At 42.8% G+C, this 13,094-nt stretch overlaps 1 protein-coding gene across 2 annotated transcripts in view; it reads right to left on the reverse strand.

Annotated features, from left to right (window-relative positions):
- HUWE1 (HECT, UBA and WWE domain containing E3 ubiquitin protein ligase 1) overlaps positions 1-13,094 on the reverse strand; it is a 150,475-nt gene that overhangs the window by 96,129 nt on the left and 41,252 nt on the right. For both annotated transcript variants that reach the window (XM_059679143.1, XM_059679142.1), the window contains exons 7-8: positions 2,659-2,721; positions 595-672 (exon numbers count right to left, since the gene is read on the reverse strand). In XM_059679143.1, the coding sequence (XP_059535126.1) occupies positions 595-672; positions 2,659-2,721 (141 nt within the window). The remainder of the gene's footprint in view (positions 1-594; positions 673-2,658; positions 2,722-13,094) is intronic.

Below are 13,094 nucleotides of genomic sequence, written 5' to 3' on the forward strand. Positions count from 1 at the left end.
TTGTCTTAATCCTCACAGCCTCTGTATTCATAGCAAAAACTGAATCCATGAAAATGGTTTCTCTTTAAATATGCATTAGAGCTGTTTTAAAGGCGCCATTAATCTAGAAAGTTTATTTATTTTTGTTATATATTGTAGGCAAAAGAAAAAAGATCTTATTCACTAGGCTACTTCTAAACCAAACTGAATTTTTGTATCTCCTCAAAGAATATGGAATGACCAGATAATTGAAGCAGAACCCTGGTGAGAAATATATAGATTTCTTGCAGGCTGGCTTAAATAGAGAAAGTCGAGCCATCACTATCCAGATTATTACACTGCATGTTGGAACTGAGACTAAGAAAAATATACTAGGTATAGCAGCGCCCCATATAAGGAGCCCTGTTTTTGGCAGCTCCAACATAAGATCCAAATCTATCAGAGCTGGGCATACAATGAACACTTATTCTTGAGAAGCTATTAGGTATGTTTAGCTTGGGAAGGCAGCAATGTAGCTCAAAACCATTCCCTCATTTAACTGAGGAGTTCTAGAAAAGTCAACCCCAGTTACAGTAGATCATAGACTCTATCAGAACAAGTCTGATTGAGACTCACCCTTTTCTCGATTTTGACCTCGGCCCCAGGGTCTGCATAGAATTCAAAGTGTAGTGTAGTTGCACTGGGTGGGTATTTCTGTGTATAAAGCACATGAAAGAATCAGATACCATCTTCTCCCAAGTCTTCCCTCAGTCCTAGCCACTTTGTGCAACTTATTGTGGCAGCAGAATGAGCATTGTAGTCAACAGCTACAGTGCCTTCATTCTTTGTCTTAGCAGAGCTCAGACATCTTATAATATAGAATGAGGATGATGGAGCCTAGAGCTCCAAAAGTTTTCATATTTCTTATTATTAGTCAATTTGGACTGTAACTATTCTCAAGAGGGAAAAGAGGGGCAAGCCTGCAAAGCAGTAATGAATAAGAATCTAAGAAAGAAAACAAATACAAGGGTCTAGGCACCAGCTCAAGAATGGGAAAAAAAATACTTATGGAAACCTTATTGTGTATCATTGCCTATTGAAATATTTTATTTAAACTATGCCTCATGGGTATACCCTCACAATTCTTCATACACTCCCTTCCATATCACTCTATACCACTTCTCATGATATCCAACTGCTTTTCTACACAAGCAGATACCAAATCAATATAATTCAGACCCTGACAACAAATCGTCTAACTCTATAAAAGCAACATGCAAAACAAAGTAAGACCACAACAGCATGCCAATTAAAACATATCCTTGAAAGAAACCAGTAACAATGGTTGCCTCTGGGGATGCATTATTATATACCCTTTTATACTCTTAGAATTTTTAACATGTTTTTGTATTACTTTCTTTTCAAGTACACATATTTTTCAAAGTCTCATAACATGCCAAATATCGATAAGTAAAAAGATGTGTGCCCTGGCCGGTGTGGCTCATTTGGTTGGGTGTCAACCTGTGCACTGAAAGGTTGCCAGTTTGATTCCCAGTCAGGGCACATGCCCAGCAGTTGTGGGCTTCATCACTGGTAGGGGGCATGAAGGAGGCAGCCAATTGATGTTTGGTGCTCACACAGATGTGTTTCTCTCTCTCTCCCCCTCCCTCCCCTCTCAAAACCAATAAAAAAAACTTTAAAAACATGTGTGATTTCTTAACATAGGCTGGCACCAAAATGGGTAAGAAACATCATGCAAATCCCAGCAGAGTGTATCATACTGTTTTGCCCATGGTGTGAAGAACAAGTTTCTTATACATAAAAAGATTCAGGATTAACCAACTAAACTTCAAGATAGAAAATTAGAATTTCAAACTAAATAACCTGTAAGATTTATGTAGCTTTGATTATTAAACAGACAACACTCACCTCCCATATTATCCAATATCCATCAACATAATGCACACTAAATAAAATATACCAGCTAAGATGGGAAAAGTAATTTGTTCTAATTTGTTGTTTTCTGTGACCAGAAAAAAAGCCCCTTTGCTTGCTAAAAGTCAATAAATTTCATCACAACTATTTGTCCTATACATGATAAACTGATAATAGTAGTACATCTTGCTGGAAAATATAGTTGCTTCTTGGCACGGAATAGTTATAACAAATCCAAGTGTGCCTTGTGGTTCCACAGTAACACATCAAAGCAGAGGAGAGATGGCCTGCGCTCATAACCTAAACATGGATGAAAGGTATGAGCAGGACAGGGCATGAGGGGTGCACATGGAAAGCACACAGAACATGTTAAGTTCTTAACTCTAGTGGTAGAACTGTTCTTCAAACATTCTTAAATCATGCCAAACTGTCCAGAGTTCCCAACAGCTCCAGTGAGAGAATACAAGCAAATGCACTTTTGGGGATTTTCGTCAGTTTCAAATTGATTCACCCAATTCAGCTTTCTACTCAAGAGCTGGTTATGAACATATACTGTGTTTCTGAGGTTCTTCATCTACTACCAGCACATTGAGGGCGCAAGCATTTCTAGACGAGGTTTACTATGTCTCAATTGACCTTAGGTTCTTCAAAAGTCCTGATGTGAAGTGGCAACTTTATTACCATATATTCATTGTAAAGTAAGGCTCAAATAGAAATCACACACAGCTCAGCCAAAAGACACCCACATCCCAAAGAGTAACTTACCATCATATGCAAGTCTCTGCAACATTCTGCAAGTCCGAAGCCATTCTCCTTTCCACCCCAGCTCTTGGAAAAAGAAAAGAAAAGGCAATGTTTAAACAGTGCTTAAGGTAGCTTTGTGTATAAAACATTTAAGAATATGTGGCTGCCTGGAACACAGTATAGAAAAGACACATGACATGCAAGTCAAGTGAAAAGAGGAAGCAAATAAAAGCAAGAACTTAAGACTCGAGGCAAGATCATCTGCCTAAAGGTAATTTCTCCCATGAGATCAAGTTCACTCTTCTGTGAGGATGTTACTTAGGGAGAACATGGGCAGATACTGCAAGCAATTGCATTCTACATGCTTGCTATTATACCTGCTGACAGGTGAGTTTTGTCCCATCAGACCTACAGTACTCATCCTGCTCACTTCCCTCACTAGGGTGGAATCACATGCTCTCTAGTTCCTCTATTTCTCACATTCGGCAAGTTGCAAAGGAGAAGTCTCTGTACTAATCACCGCTATTGTACTTCTGACACCACAAAGTCTAAAAACTCATTGATAATTACTAGTCCCTGAGGTAATGGGGGAGAATAGCTCAACTATACACTAGTATTGGCTTCCATATCCAAAACCTAAGCCATATAATCCTTCTTACTAACCAGCCTGCATTCATAACAGCATTTGAGCTAACAATTTTTTTGGCCTAATTTGGAACTCTTCCAAGGCTGAATTGGACATCTGTTGAAAACATCCAAGAATAAATGCATTAATCCCTGCTTTCTGGGACAAAATATACAACTAAGATAAATAAACTGAACAGCTTGGAAAGAAAAGCTGAGGAGTGAAATGCTTTGGGAAATAAGGGCTTTTTATTCCTGGGAATCTGGAAGGCCAAGACGAAGCACATTCTCAGAAAAGATCTTAGATGATTCAAGTTCATACACCTCTGGCTGACCATCAGGCTCTGCACAAACCAGATATGAAGACTAAGGCAGAGTTGAAGATACTGAGTATTAAGACTGAAGACACCAAAATACACACAGAACCTTCCTGCAACTACTGGGAGGTTTTTTGTTGTTGTTGTTGTTCTAAGAGTTTAAAGCAAATCACTCCCTGACCATTAAGCTAATAGAACAAAGACATCAATGACCACACAAAACAAAGAATTATGAAACTGGTTAAGAAAAGTATAAACAACAATAACTCTGGGGAGGGATGAGAATCTGACTTCTAAAGTAACGACATTATAATAGTCAAAAAAATAAATTATAGCAAATGGAGGAGTGAACGTCTCTTGCTCTCTACTGTAACCACAACAATTTGGGCATCCATCCAGACAAAAATGCCTTTGTGGCCCCAGTGGGTTTGGCTCAGTGGATAGAGAAAGGGTCCCAGGTTTGATTTCGGTCAAGAGCACATGCCCAGGTTGCAGACTCGATCCCCAGTAGAGGGCGTGTAGGAGGCAGCCTATCAATGATTCTCTCTCATAATTGATGTTTCTAACTCTCTCTCCTTCTCCTTTCTTCTTTGAAATCCATAATAAAATTTTTTTTAAATGCTTGGTGTAAACTGTGGAATCCAGCCCAATAAGCCAAAAGATCCATGGTAATAGGCATGTAGACTCTGGTCCCAGCTATGGACCCCGCAGTGGCCTGTGAACTGGCTGCAGCCACTCTCAGCAGTTTGAGAGCCTCAGGAGAACACTATCTCCAACAATTATCCATAGGTAATAAAATTGAAAGGACAAAAGTATTAAAAATAAATATGGACAAATATTGATGCATTATTCACTGTGGTGATAAGAGAAATATAACAAAACTGAGATAACTGTATGATAGTATGACAGTATTTAAAAATATTCAAAATATTTAAAGTATTTAAAATACAAAAGATTGTATTAATTTCTTCTCTGATGGTATTAGCTTTGTTCCTGAAAAGAGCTTGCCCACACCAAACAACATAAAAACATGTACTTACACTTTCTTTCAATGCTTATAGCTTCATGCTTTTAACATTCAACTTTTTAAATAGATCTTAATTATACTGTGACAAGGTGGGGTCTACCTTAATTACCTTGCAAATAGGTAGCCAGTTGTTATAATAATTTAATAACTGGAGGCCCGGTGCACAAAATTTGTGCACGGGGGGGGGGGGGAGGAGAAGGGCTGTGTCCCTCAGCCCAGCCTGCACACTCTCCAATCTGGGACCGCTCAGGGGATGTCTGACTGCCAGTTTAGGCCTGATCCCTGTGGCTCCTAACTGATCATCTGCCTGCTTGCCTGATTGCTCCTAACTGGCGCCCCTGTCAGCTTGATCACCCCTAACGACCTCTGCCTGCTAACCTGATCACCTCTAATAGCCTCTGCCTGCCAACCTGATCACCCCCTAATTGCTCCCCTGCCAGCCTGATTGACACCTAACCGTTCCCTTGCTGGCCCGATCACCCCCAACTGCCTTCCCCTGCTGGCCTGGTCGCCCCCCCCCCCCCCCCAACTGCCTTTCCCTGCTGGCCATCTTGTGACAATGTGGGGGCAGCCATCTTGTGGCGGCCATCTTGTGACATGAGGGTCAATTTGCATATTACCTCTTTATTATATAGGAATTTCCTTTTTCTGCTAATTTGATGTCATCTTTATTATAAATACAACTAGGAGCCCGGTGCACGAAATTCGTGCACTGGGTGTGTGGGTGGGGGGGAGTGTCCCTCAGCCCAGCCTGCCCCCTCTCACATACTGGGAGCCCTCAGGCGTTGACCCCCTTCACCCTCCAATCGCAGGCTCCGCCCCTGCCCCTGCAGGACGCCTCTGGCCTAGGCGTCCGGCCCGGGCAGTGGGGACCCGCAGCTGCAGCGGCCCCGCGATCGTGGGCTTCGCTTTAGGCCCAGGCAAGGGACCCCTAGCTCCTGGGACTGCCAGCTTCGACCGTGCCCAGCTCCCATCGCTGGCTCCACCCCTACTTCCTGCTATCACTGGCCAGGGCGGAAAAGGTGCCTGATTCTGCGATCATGGCTGGGGGGCAGGGCAAAGGCGACCCCAGGGCCGCCTTTGCCCTGCCCCCCAGCTCTTAGCTCCCCCCTGGGTTTCCGATCACTGTCAGTGGCAGGGGGCTTCTTCCTGCTTTCCCTTTCGCCTCCCTGCATTGTGCCTACATATGCAAATTAACCGCCATCTTGTTGGCAGTTAACTGCCAATCTTAGTTGGCAGTTAATTTGCATATAGCCCTGATTAGCCAATGAAAAGGGTATCATCGTACGCCAATTACCATTTTTCTCTTTTATTATATAGGATTCTTATGTGTTGGATCTGTTCCTGGAAACTTGAAACTGGCCAATTCCACTGTTATTACCACACTATTTTAATTCATATAGTTTTATAAAAAAGGTTTAACAATAGGAAAAGTAATTTCTCATTACATTTTCAATATTTTCTTGGCTACATCACAGATTTCCAGTGAAGAAACATGGAATTTGCCAAAAGCCATGAGAATAAAGGCTATTAACACTTGATGCTACATAGCAGGACAGGTCATTCAATCCAAGAACCTGAATTTGTAAGAGGGAATAAACTTGAAGGGCTGTACCTCTTCACAACTTTCCTTTTGTTTCTTCTGTTGTCACAATTAATTGTTTTAGAATATTTCTACTATCATTACTGTCACAAGAAAATCACTTTCCATCTTGTGATCTAGTAAAAATCAAGCACCTACAATTAGAAAGTTGTGGTAACCTGGGATCCTTAAAAGAACATGTTCAAGCCAAACTTGACTCATGAAAGTCTGTGTTATTGTGACATTTATGACATATTACCATTATATTAACACTAGAAAGACTGAAATTTAGTATATACCTATATTGCCCAAAAGCAGTCAAAATGACTGCATTGTGAAAGAATAATATCGGAGCACTCTTCACTTATGTTCCTTAGCTCTTCCAATAACTCACTTCTATTCAACATTTCTTTCATGAATTTAGGGCGCAAAAGAAATAAAATAAACAACTTATTAGAACAAGTATCACTGCATAAAGATTCGAATAACAAGTACTAGTTTAGCTTATTGAGCAACTGCAACTTATCAAATATCGACAATTTATCATGTACTTGTATGTTATCATGTGACGGTAATCGAAAAAAAATGAAAACTGTTATTTCAATTCAATAATAAGAGTCATAATTTCCCAAGCAGTCAAAATGACTTCCTTGGGTAATCTAGTGTTAAATAAAAAGAAGTTATTTTTAATAAAATTATGTAAAGTTAATATGGGAAAACTGATGTTTATATGGTAAGTAAATAAAGTAGGATTCAAAATTATATGCCTAATACCACATGCATTCAGCTATATAAAGAAATATGCATGAGGTAAAGACTAAGAAAAGTGTACCAAAGGCTGAGTACACACAATTACAAATTTTCTTCTGTACATTTCTAAGTTTATAAAACACTGAGTACGTTTTTACTATGTATATATTATAGCTCCCTGTATGCCACCCCATCACCCCACTGGTGAAGCCTAGATAGATAGATAGATAGATAGATAGATAGATAGATAGATAGATATAGATATAGAGATATATAGATTTGTATACTAGGTGCCTGGTGCATGAAATTCGTGCGGGGGGGGGGGGGGGGTGGCAGGCATGCGTTACCTCAGTGCAGCCTACCCCCTCTCACAAACTGGGAGCCCTCAGGGGATGTCTTACTGACGGCTTAGGCCTCCCTCTGCGGGTGGCAACCGGGCTGATCAGGGGAAGGCGCCAGCCTCGTCATCCCGCTGTTGCAGCCACTGCCAGCCACCGCAGTCACCAAGGTGTTTTCATCAACACAGATTCCAGTCCCTTCACCATGAAAAAATGACAACTTTCTTTAGGCATTTTCAAGATGTGTATTTCATAGGATATGACATTTCTTTATTTTTGTTCCCCTCACCTGAGGATATGTTTCCATTGATTTTTAGAGAGTGTGGGAGAGACAGAGAGAAACATCAATGTGAGAGGGACACTTTGATTGGTTGCCTCCTGTATGAGCCTTGACCTAGGCCCCAGCCAGGGAGGAGCCTATAACCTAGGTACATACCCTTGATCATAATCAAACCCAGACCCTGCGGTCAGCAGGCCGAGGCTCTATCCACTGAGCCAAACCGGCTAGGGCAGGATATGATATTTCTTAGCCCCTCCAGCAGCAGACATTCATTTTTTCCTCCAGGAGTGTGGTGAAAAACCCTAGATCACCTTCTTGGATTCTTATAATCCAAGTTACCAAGAACACTGCAAGTGGCGGTGTACAGGGAGCTTAGCCAATGAGCGGTCAGAAAAGGTGTTTACATTCAAACTGGTTTGGCCCAGTGGATAGAGCGTTGGCCTGCAGACTGAAAGGTCCCAAGTTTGATTCCTGTTAAGGGCATTTACCTTGGTTGGGGGCACATCCCCAGTGGGGAGTGTGCAGGAGGCAGCTAATCGATGTTTCTCCCTCATCAATGTTTCTGACTATCTATCCCACTCCCCTCTTCTCTGTAAAAAAATCTATAAAAGGGAGAACCAAGATGGCGGCATAGGTTAACGCCGGAGTTTGCTGCTTTGAACAACTACTTCAAAAGTGAAACTAAAACACGGAACGGACATCACCCAGAACCCCAGGAACGCTGGCTGAGTGGAAGTCCTACAACTAGGAGGAAAGAGAAACGCATACGGACACTCAGAGGAGGCGCAGTGCTGAAGTCAAATTCTGAGGTGCGGAGTGCGCGGAGCGGGCTGGTGGCGGAGGGCGCGGTTGGCGTTTTCAATCGGGAGGGAGTCGCAGACTCTGAGCTCCAGATCCGGGCGAGTCTTTAGGGACCCAGACTCAAACGGGAGAAGCGGGACTGTCTGGCTTCCGTCAGAGCGAGTGCAGCTTTCTCTCCGAGCTTTGCAGCAGGGTGCTGGGACTCAGAGAGGCAGAGCCCCTGGGGACAGGACTGAGAGCCGCCATAACTGCTCTCTCCAGCCCACCCTGTTGATCCTGTGCGACCCGCCCCGCCCAAGCCCTGCACAGAGGCATTTGCCGGATAGCCTCAGGCAAAGGCTAGATTAGCACCTCCCTAGAGAAGAGAAGTTCTCTCACCGCTGACACAGCTGATTCTCATAGCCACTTGGCCTGGAGGTCAAACCCTCCCTGGAATTAGCTACAACTATCAAGATTTATCTATAAGACTGCGAACAAAGACCACTAGGGGGTGCACCAAGGAAGCATAACAAAATGCGGAGACAAAGAAACAGGACAAAATTGTCAATGGAAGAAATAGAGTTCAGAACCACACTTTTAAGGTCTCTCAAGAACTGTTTAGAAGCTGCCGATAAACTTAATGAGATCTACACGAAAACTAATAAGACCCTCGATCTTATATTGGGGAACCAACTAGAAATTAAGCACACACGGACTGAAATAACGAATATTATACAGACGCCCGACAGCAGACCAGAGGAGCGCAAGAATCAAGTCAATGATTTGAAATGCGAGGAAGCAAAAAACATCCAACCGGAAAAGCAAAATGAAAAAAGAATCCAAAAATGCGAGGATAGTGTAAGGAGCCCCTGGGACAGCTTCAAGCGTACCAACATCAGAATTATAGGGGTGCCAGAAGATGAGAGAGAGCAAGATATTGAAAACCTATTTGAAGAAATAATGACAGAAAACTTCCCCCACCTGGTGAAAGAAATGGACTTACAGGTCCAAGAAGCGTGGAGAACCCCAAACAAAAGGAATCCAAAGAGGACCACACCAAGACACATCATAATTAAAATGCCAAGAGCAAAAGATAAAGAGAGAATCTTAAAAACAGCAAGAGAAAGTAACTCAGTTACCTACAAGGGAGTACCCATACGACTGTCAGCTGATTTCTCAACAGAAACTTTGCAGGCCAGAAGGGAATGGCAAGAAATATTCAAAGTGATGAATACCAAGATCCTACAACCACGATTACTTTATCCAGCAAAGCTATCATTCAGAATTGAAGGTCAGATAAAGAGCTTCACAGATAAGGAAAAGCTAAAGGAGTTCATCACCACCAAACCAGGATTATATGAAATGCTGAAAGGTATCCTTTAAGAAGAGGAAGAGGAAGAAAAAGGTAAAGATACAAATTATGAACAACAAATATGCATCTATCAACAAGTGAATCTAAGAATCAAGTGAATAAATAATCTGATGAACAGAATGAACTGGTGATTATAATAGAATCAGGAACATAGAAAGGGAATTGACTGACTATTCTTGGGGGGGGGGGAAAGGGGTGTGGTAGATTCGGGAAGAGACTGGACAAAAATCGTGCACCTATGGATGAGGACAGTGGGTGGGGAGTGAGGGCAGAGGGTGGGTCGGGAACTGAGAGGAGGGGAGTTATGGTGGGGGGGGGAAAGAGGAACAAATGTAATAATCTGAACAATAAAGATTTAATTAAAAATTAAAAAAAAAATCTATAAAATATATTTTTTAAAAAAAGAAAAAGTGTTTCCTCTGCAGCTCATGCGCAGAGGACTCCCTGCATTGTGTCCACTGGGCTAGGGGCATGTCCCTGCCACCGGGGTGTGGGGAGTGGGGGTTGGAGTTGGGGGGCACACTCCCTATGCTGGCAATCAGTCCCGCGTTGTGGGCACCGGGCTGGGAGGCGTGGACCCGGGCTGCCACTTGGCACCGGTGCACGCACAAGTGGCCACAGGGTGGGAACATCTGCTTGACGCCTGCGCTCATAGGCCCGGAGTGACCAGTGGCGTTCTGGGTCCCCAGCCGCTCAGGAACTACGCGCTGGCCTACAGGCTAGGAGTGAGGTGGGTGACGAGAATGTTCCGAGGACCCAGGCTGCTCGGTGCCTGCGTACGCAAATTAACCCAGCATCTTTGTTGGGTTAATTTGCATACTCACTCCTGATTGCCTGGTGAGTGGAGCAGAATGACGGTCAATTTACATATTTCTCTTTTATTATATAGGCTACTAGAGGGCGGTGCACAAAAATTTGTGCACTCAGGGGGGCGTTCCTCAGCCCGGCCTGTGCCTTCTTGCAGTCTGGGACCCCTCGGGGGATGTCTACCTGCTGACTTCAGCCCACTTCCTGGGGGGATCGGGCCTAAGCTGGCAGTCAGACATCCCTCCGGCAGCCTGGGAGCCCTCATAGATGTCCACTTGCCAGTGGGGAGCAGGGCTACGCTGCAGTCAGACATCCTTAGCACTGCTGAGGAGGCGGGAGAGGCTCCCGCCACCACTGCTGTGCTGGCAGCCATCAGCCTGGCTTGTGGCTGAGCAGAGCTCCCCCTGTGGCAGCGCACTGACCACCAGGAGGCAGCTCCTGCATTGAGTGTCTGCCCCCTGGTGGTCAGTGTGTGTCGTAGTGACCAGTCATTCTGCTGTTAGGGTCAATTTGCATATTACCCTTTTATTATATAGGACAGAGGCCTGGTGCATGGGTGGGGGCCGGCTGGTTTGCCCTGAAGGGTGTCCCGGATCACAGTGGGGGGTCCCCACTGGGGTGCCTGGCCAGCCTGGGTGAGGAGCTGACAGCTGTTTGCAGGCTGGCCACAGTCCCTTCAGGGTGACACCCAGATTTAGAATAAAAATCATACTCAAACAACTCCAACTGTCTTAGACAGGAACAGCAGATGTTACATTTTATCAGGTGCAAAAATCCTAATGCCTTTCACCGAAAACAATATAACTTCTGAGTCTCATTGTCCTCACCTACACCCAGTAGAGTTACCATCTGTTCTTGGCAATTAAGTAGACACACAATAAATAACGATTACATCAACCATGGCAGAAAGGCCTATTTGACACTATCTCACTAGATGGGATTTGCTAAAGACCTGATGTTCTTTGAGATGGAACTATAAAAATTAGTTAAAAATCTTTAACTTACCCAATAGGATAGACTAGACCAGTGGTTCTCGAAGCGTGGCCCCTGAACCAGTAGCCTTAGTATCACCTGGAAACTAGTTAGCAATGTGAATTATCAGGCCCTGCCCTAAGCCTAGGAAATCAGAAACGGGTGGGGTAAAGGGGTATGATCAGAGGAGGGAGACCAATGTATGCTATACTAAATTGATTCTGGTACATGCTCAAGTTTGAGAACCCGTGTACCATAGACCTTAGCAAAACCAACCAACTGGCTCTCAACTTATTCAACAAGTCTTCCTGGAGAATTTCCCTTATATTTGCAGTTCACTAATCACTATTCATATTCACTATCAGCCCATATCTCTGGATTGAGTCACTAAAAAACTACCATAAGAAAAGATACCACATACAAAGTCACTTTCCATAAAGAACAAAATATGCTACACAACACTTTCTAAAAGCCATTAAAGCACTTTTTCTGAACTGTTTATGAAACCACAATGTACAGAAATGCAATAAACAAACAAAGATTGAGGGGGAAAAACTTAGATGACAAAGAAACACTAAAAAATGGAATAAATAATGGGAAAAAGGAAAACAAATTTATTACATAATTAAGGCATAATAAAATGTTTTAAATCTTAAAAAACCACACTAAACCAATAGGAAAATGGGTAAAAGAAATGAACTGACAATTCACAAGAGTAAATCTTAGTGGCCAAATATGAAAAAAGATGCTTAATTCACTACTTATCAGCTAAGTGCCAATTAAAGTAACATGAAGATTTCTTGGACTATATCATAGAATCAAAAGTATCAGTAAATAAAGGCATACATTCAAGACTGCTTAATGTAACATCATTGCTCATAACGGGAAAAATGAATATGCATTAGTTGGGAAATAATTGAATTATGGAACATCCAAATGGTGGAATATTATGTAGCCATTAAAAGAACACTACTTACAGCTACATGAAGCAACTTAGTTTTTCACAGAATAGTTTAAGTGTTACTATAATTTTAAATTTATACTGACTAGGTCTAGTAAATGCATGCATTCACCAGTCACCATGAGTAAATAAATGCACACAGCTGGGGCGTGGCATAGTTCATCTGGGAGCATGCATTAAAATTGCTGCAGAGCTTTGACCAGTGCAGCCAAGTGGTTAGAACATCAGCTTGGGGACTTAAGGGTCATAGGTTTGATTTCTGGTCAAGGGCATGTACATGGGTTGCGAGTTCGCTCCCCGGCCTTGGTCAGGGCATATTCAATGTGTCTCTCACATTGATGTTTCTCTCTCCCTCTCCCTACTTCATCTGATATAGCTTTATAAAGTGTGTGGTTTTATTTGTATTTCTCTAATTACTAATGAGTTTGACCATCTATTCGTGCTGAGTTCCCTGGTCTATGAATTGTCTGTCTATATCCGTTGTCTATTTATCCTTGTTGATTTGGAGGCACTTTTGGATATTCTACATTAACAGACCCTTGAAACTCTTAAAACATTGCTAAAAATCTCTCTATCACCAGTCTGTTAATTATCTTCGGCAGTACAGTGTAATGTTGTCCACAGACCACTTGCTATTTCACCATTTA

The sequence above is a fragment of the Myotis daubentonii genome, chromosome X (assembly GCF_963259705.1).
Source record: "Myotis daubentonii chromosome X, mMyoDau2.1, whole genome shotgun sequence".
Taxonomy (NCBI): Eukaryota; Metazoa; Chordata; class Mammalia; order Chiroptera; family Vespertilionidae; genus Myotis; species Myotis daubentonii.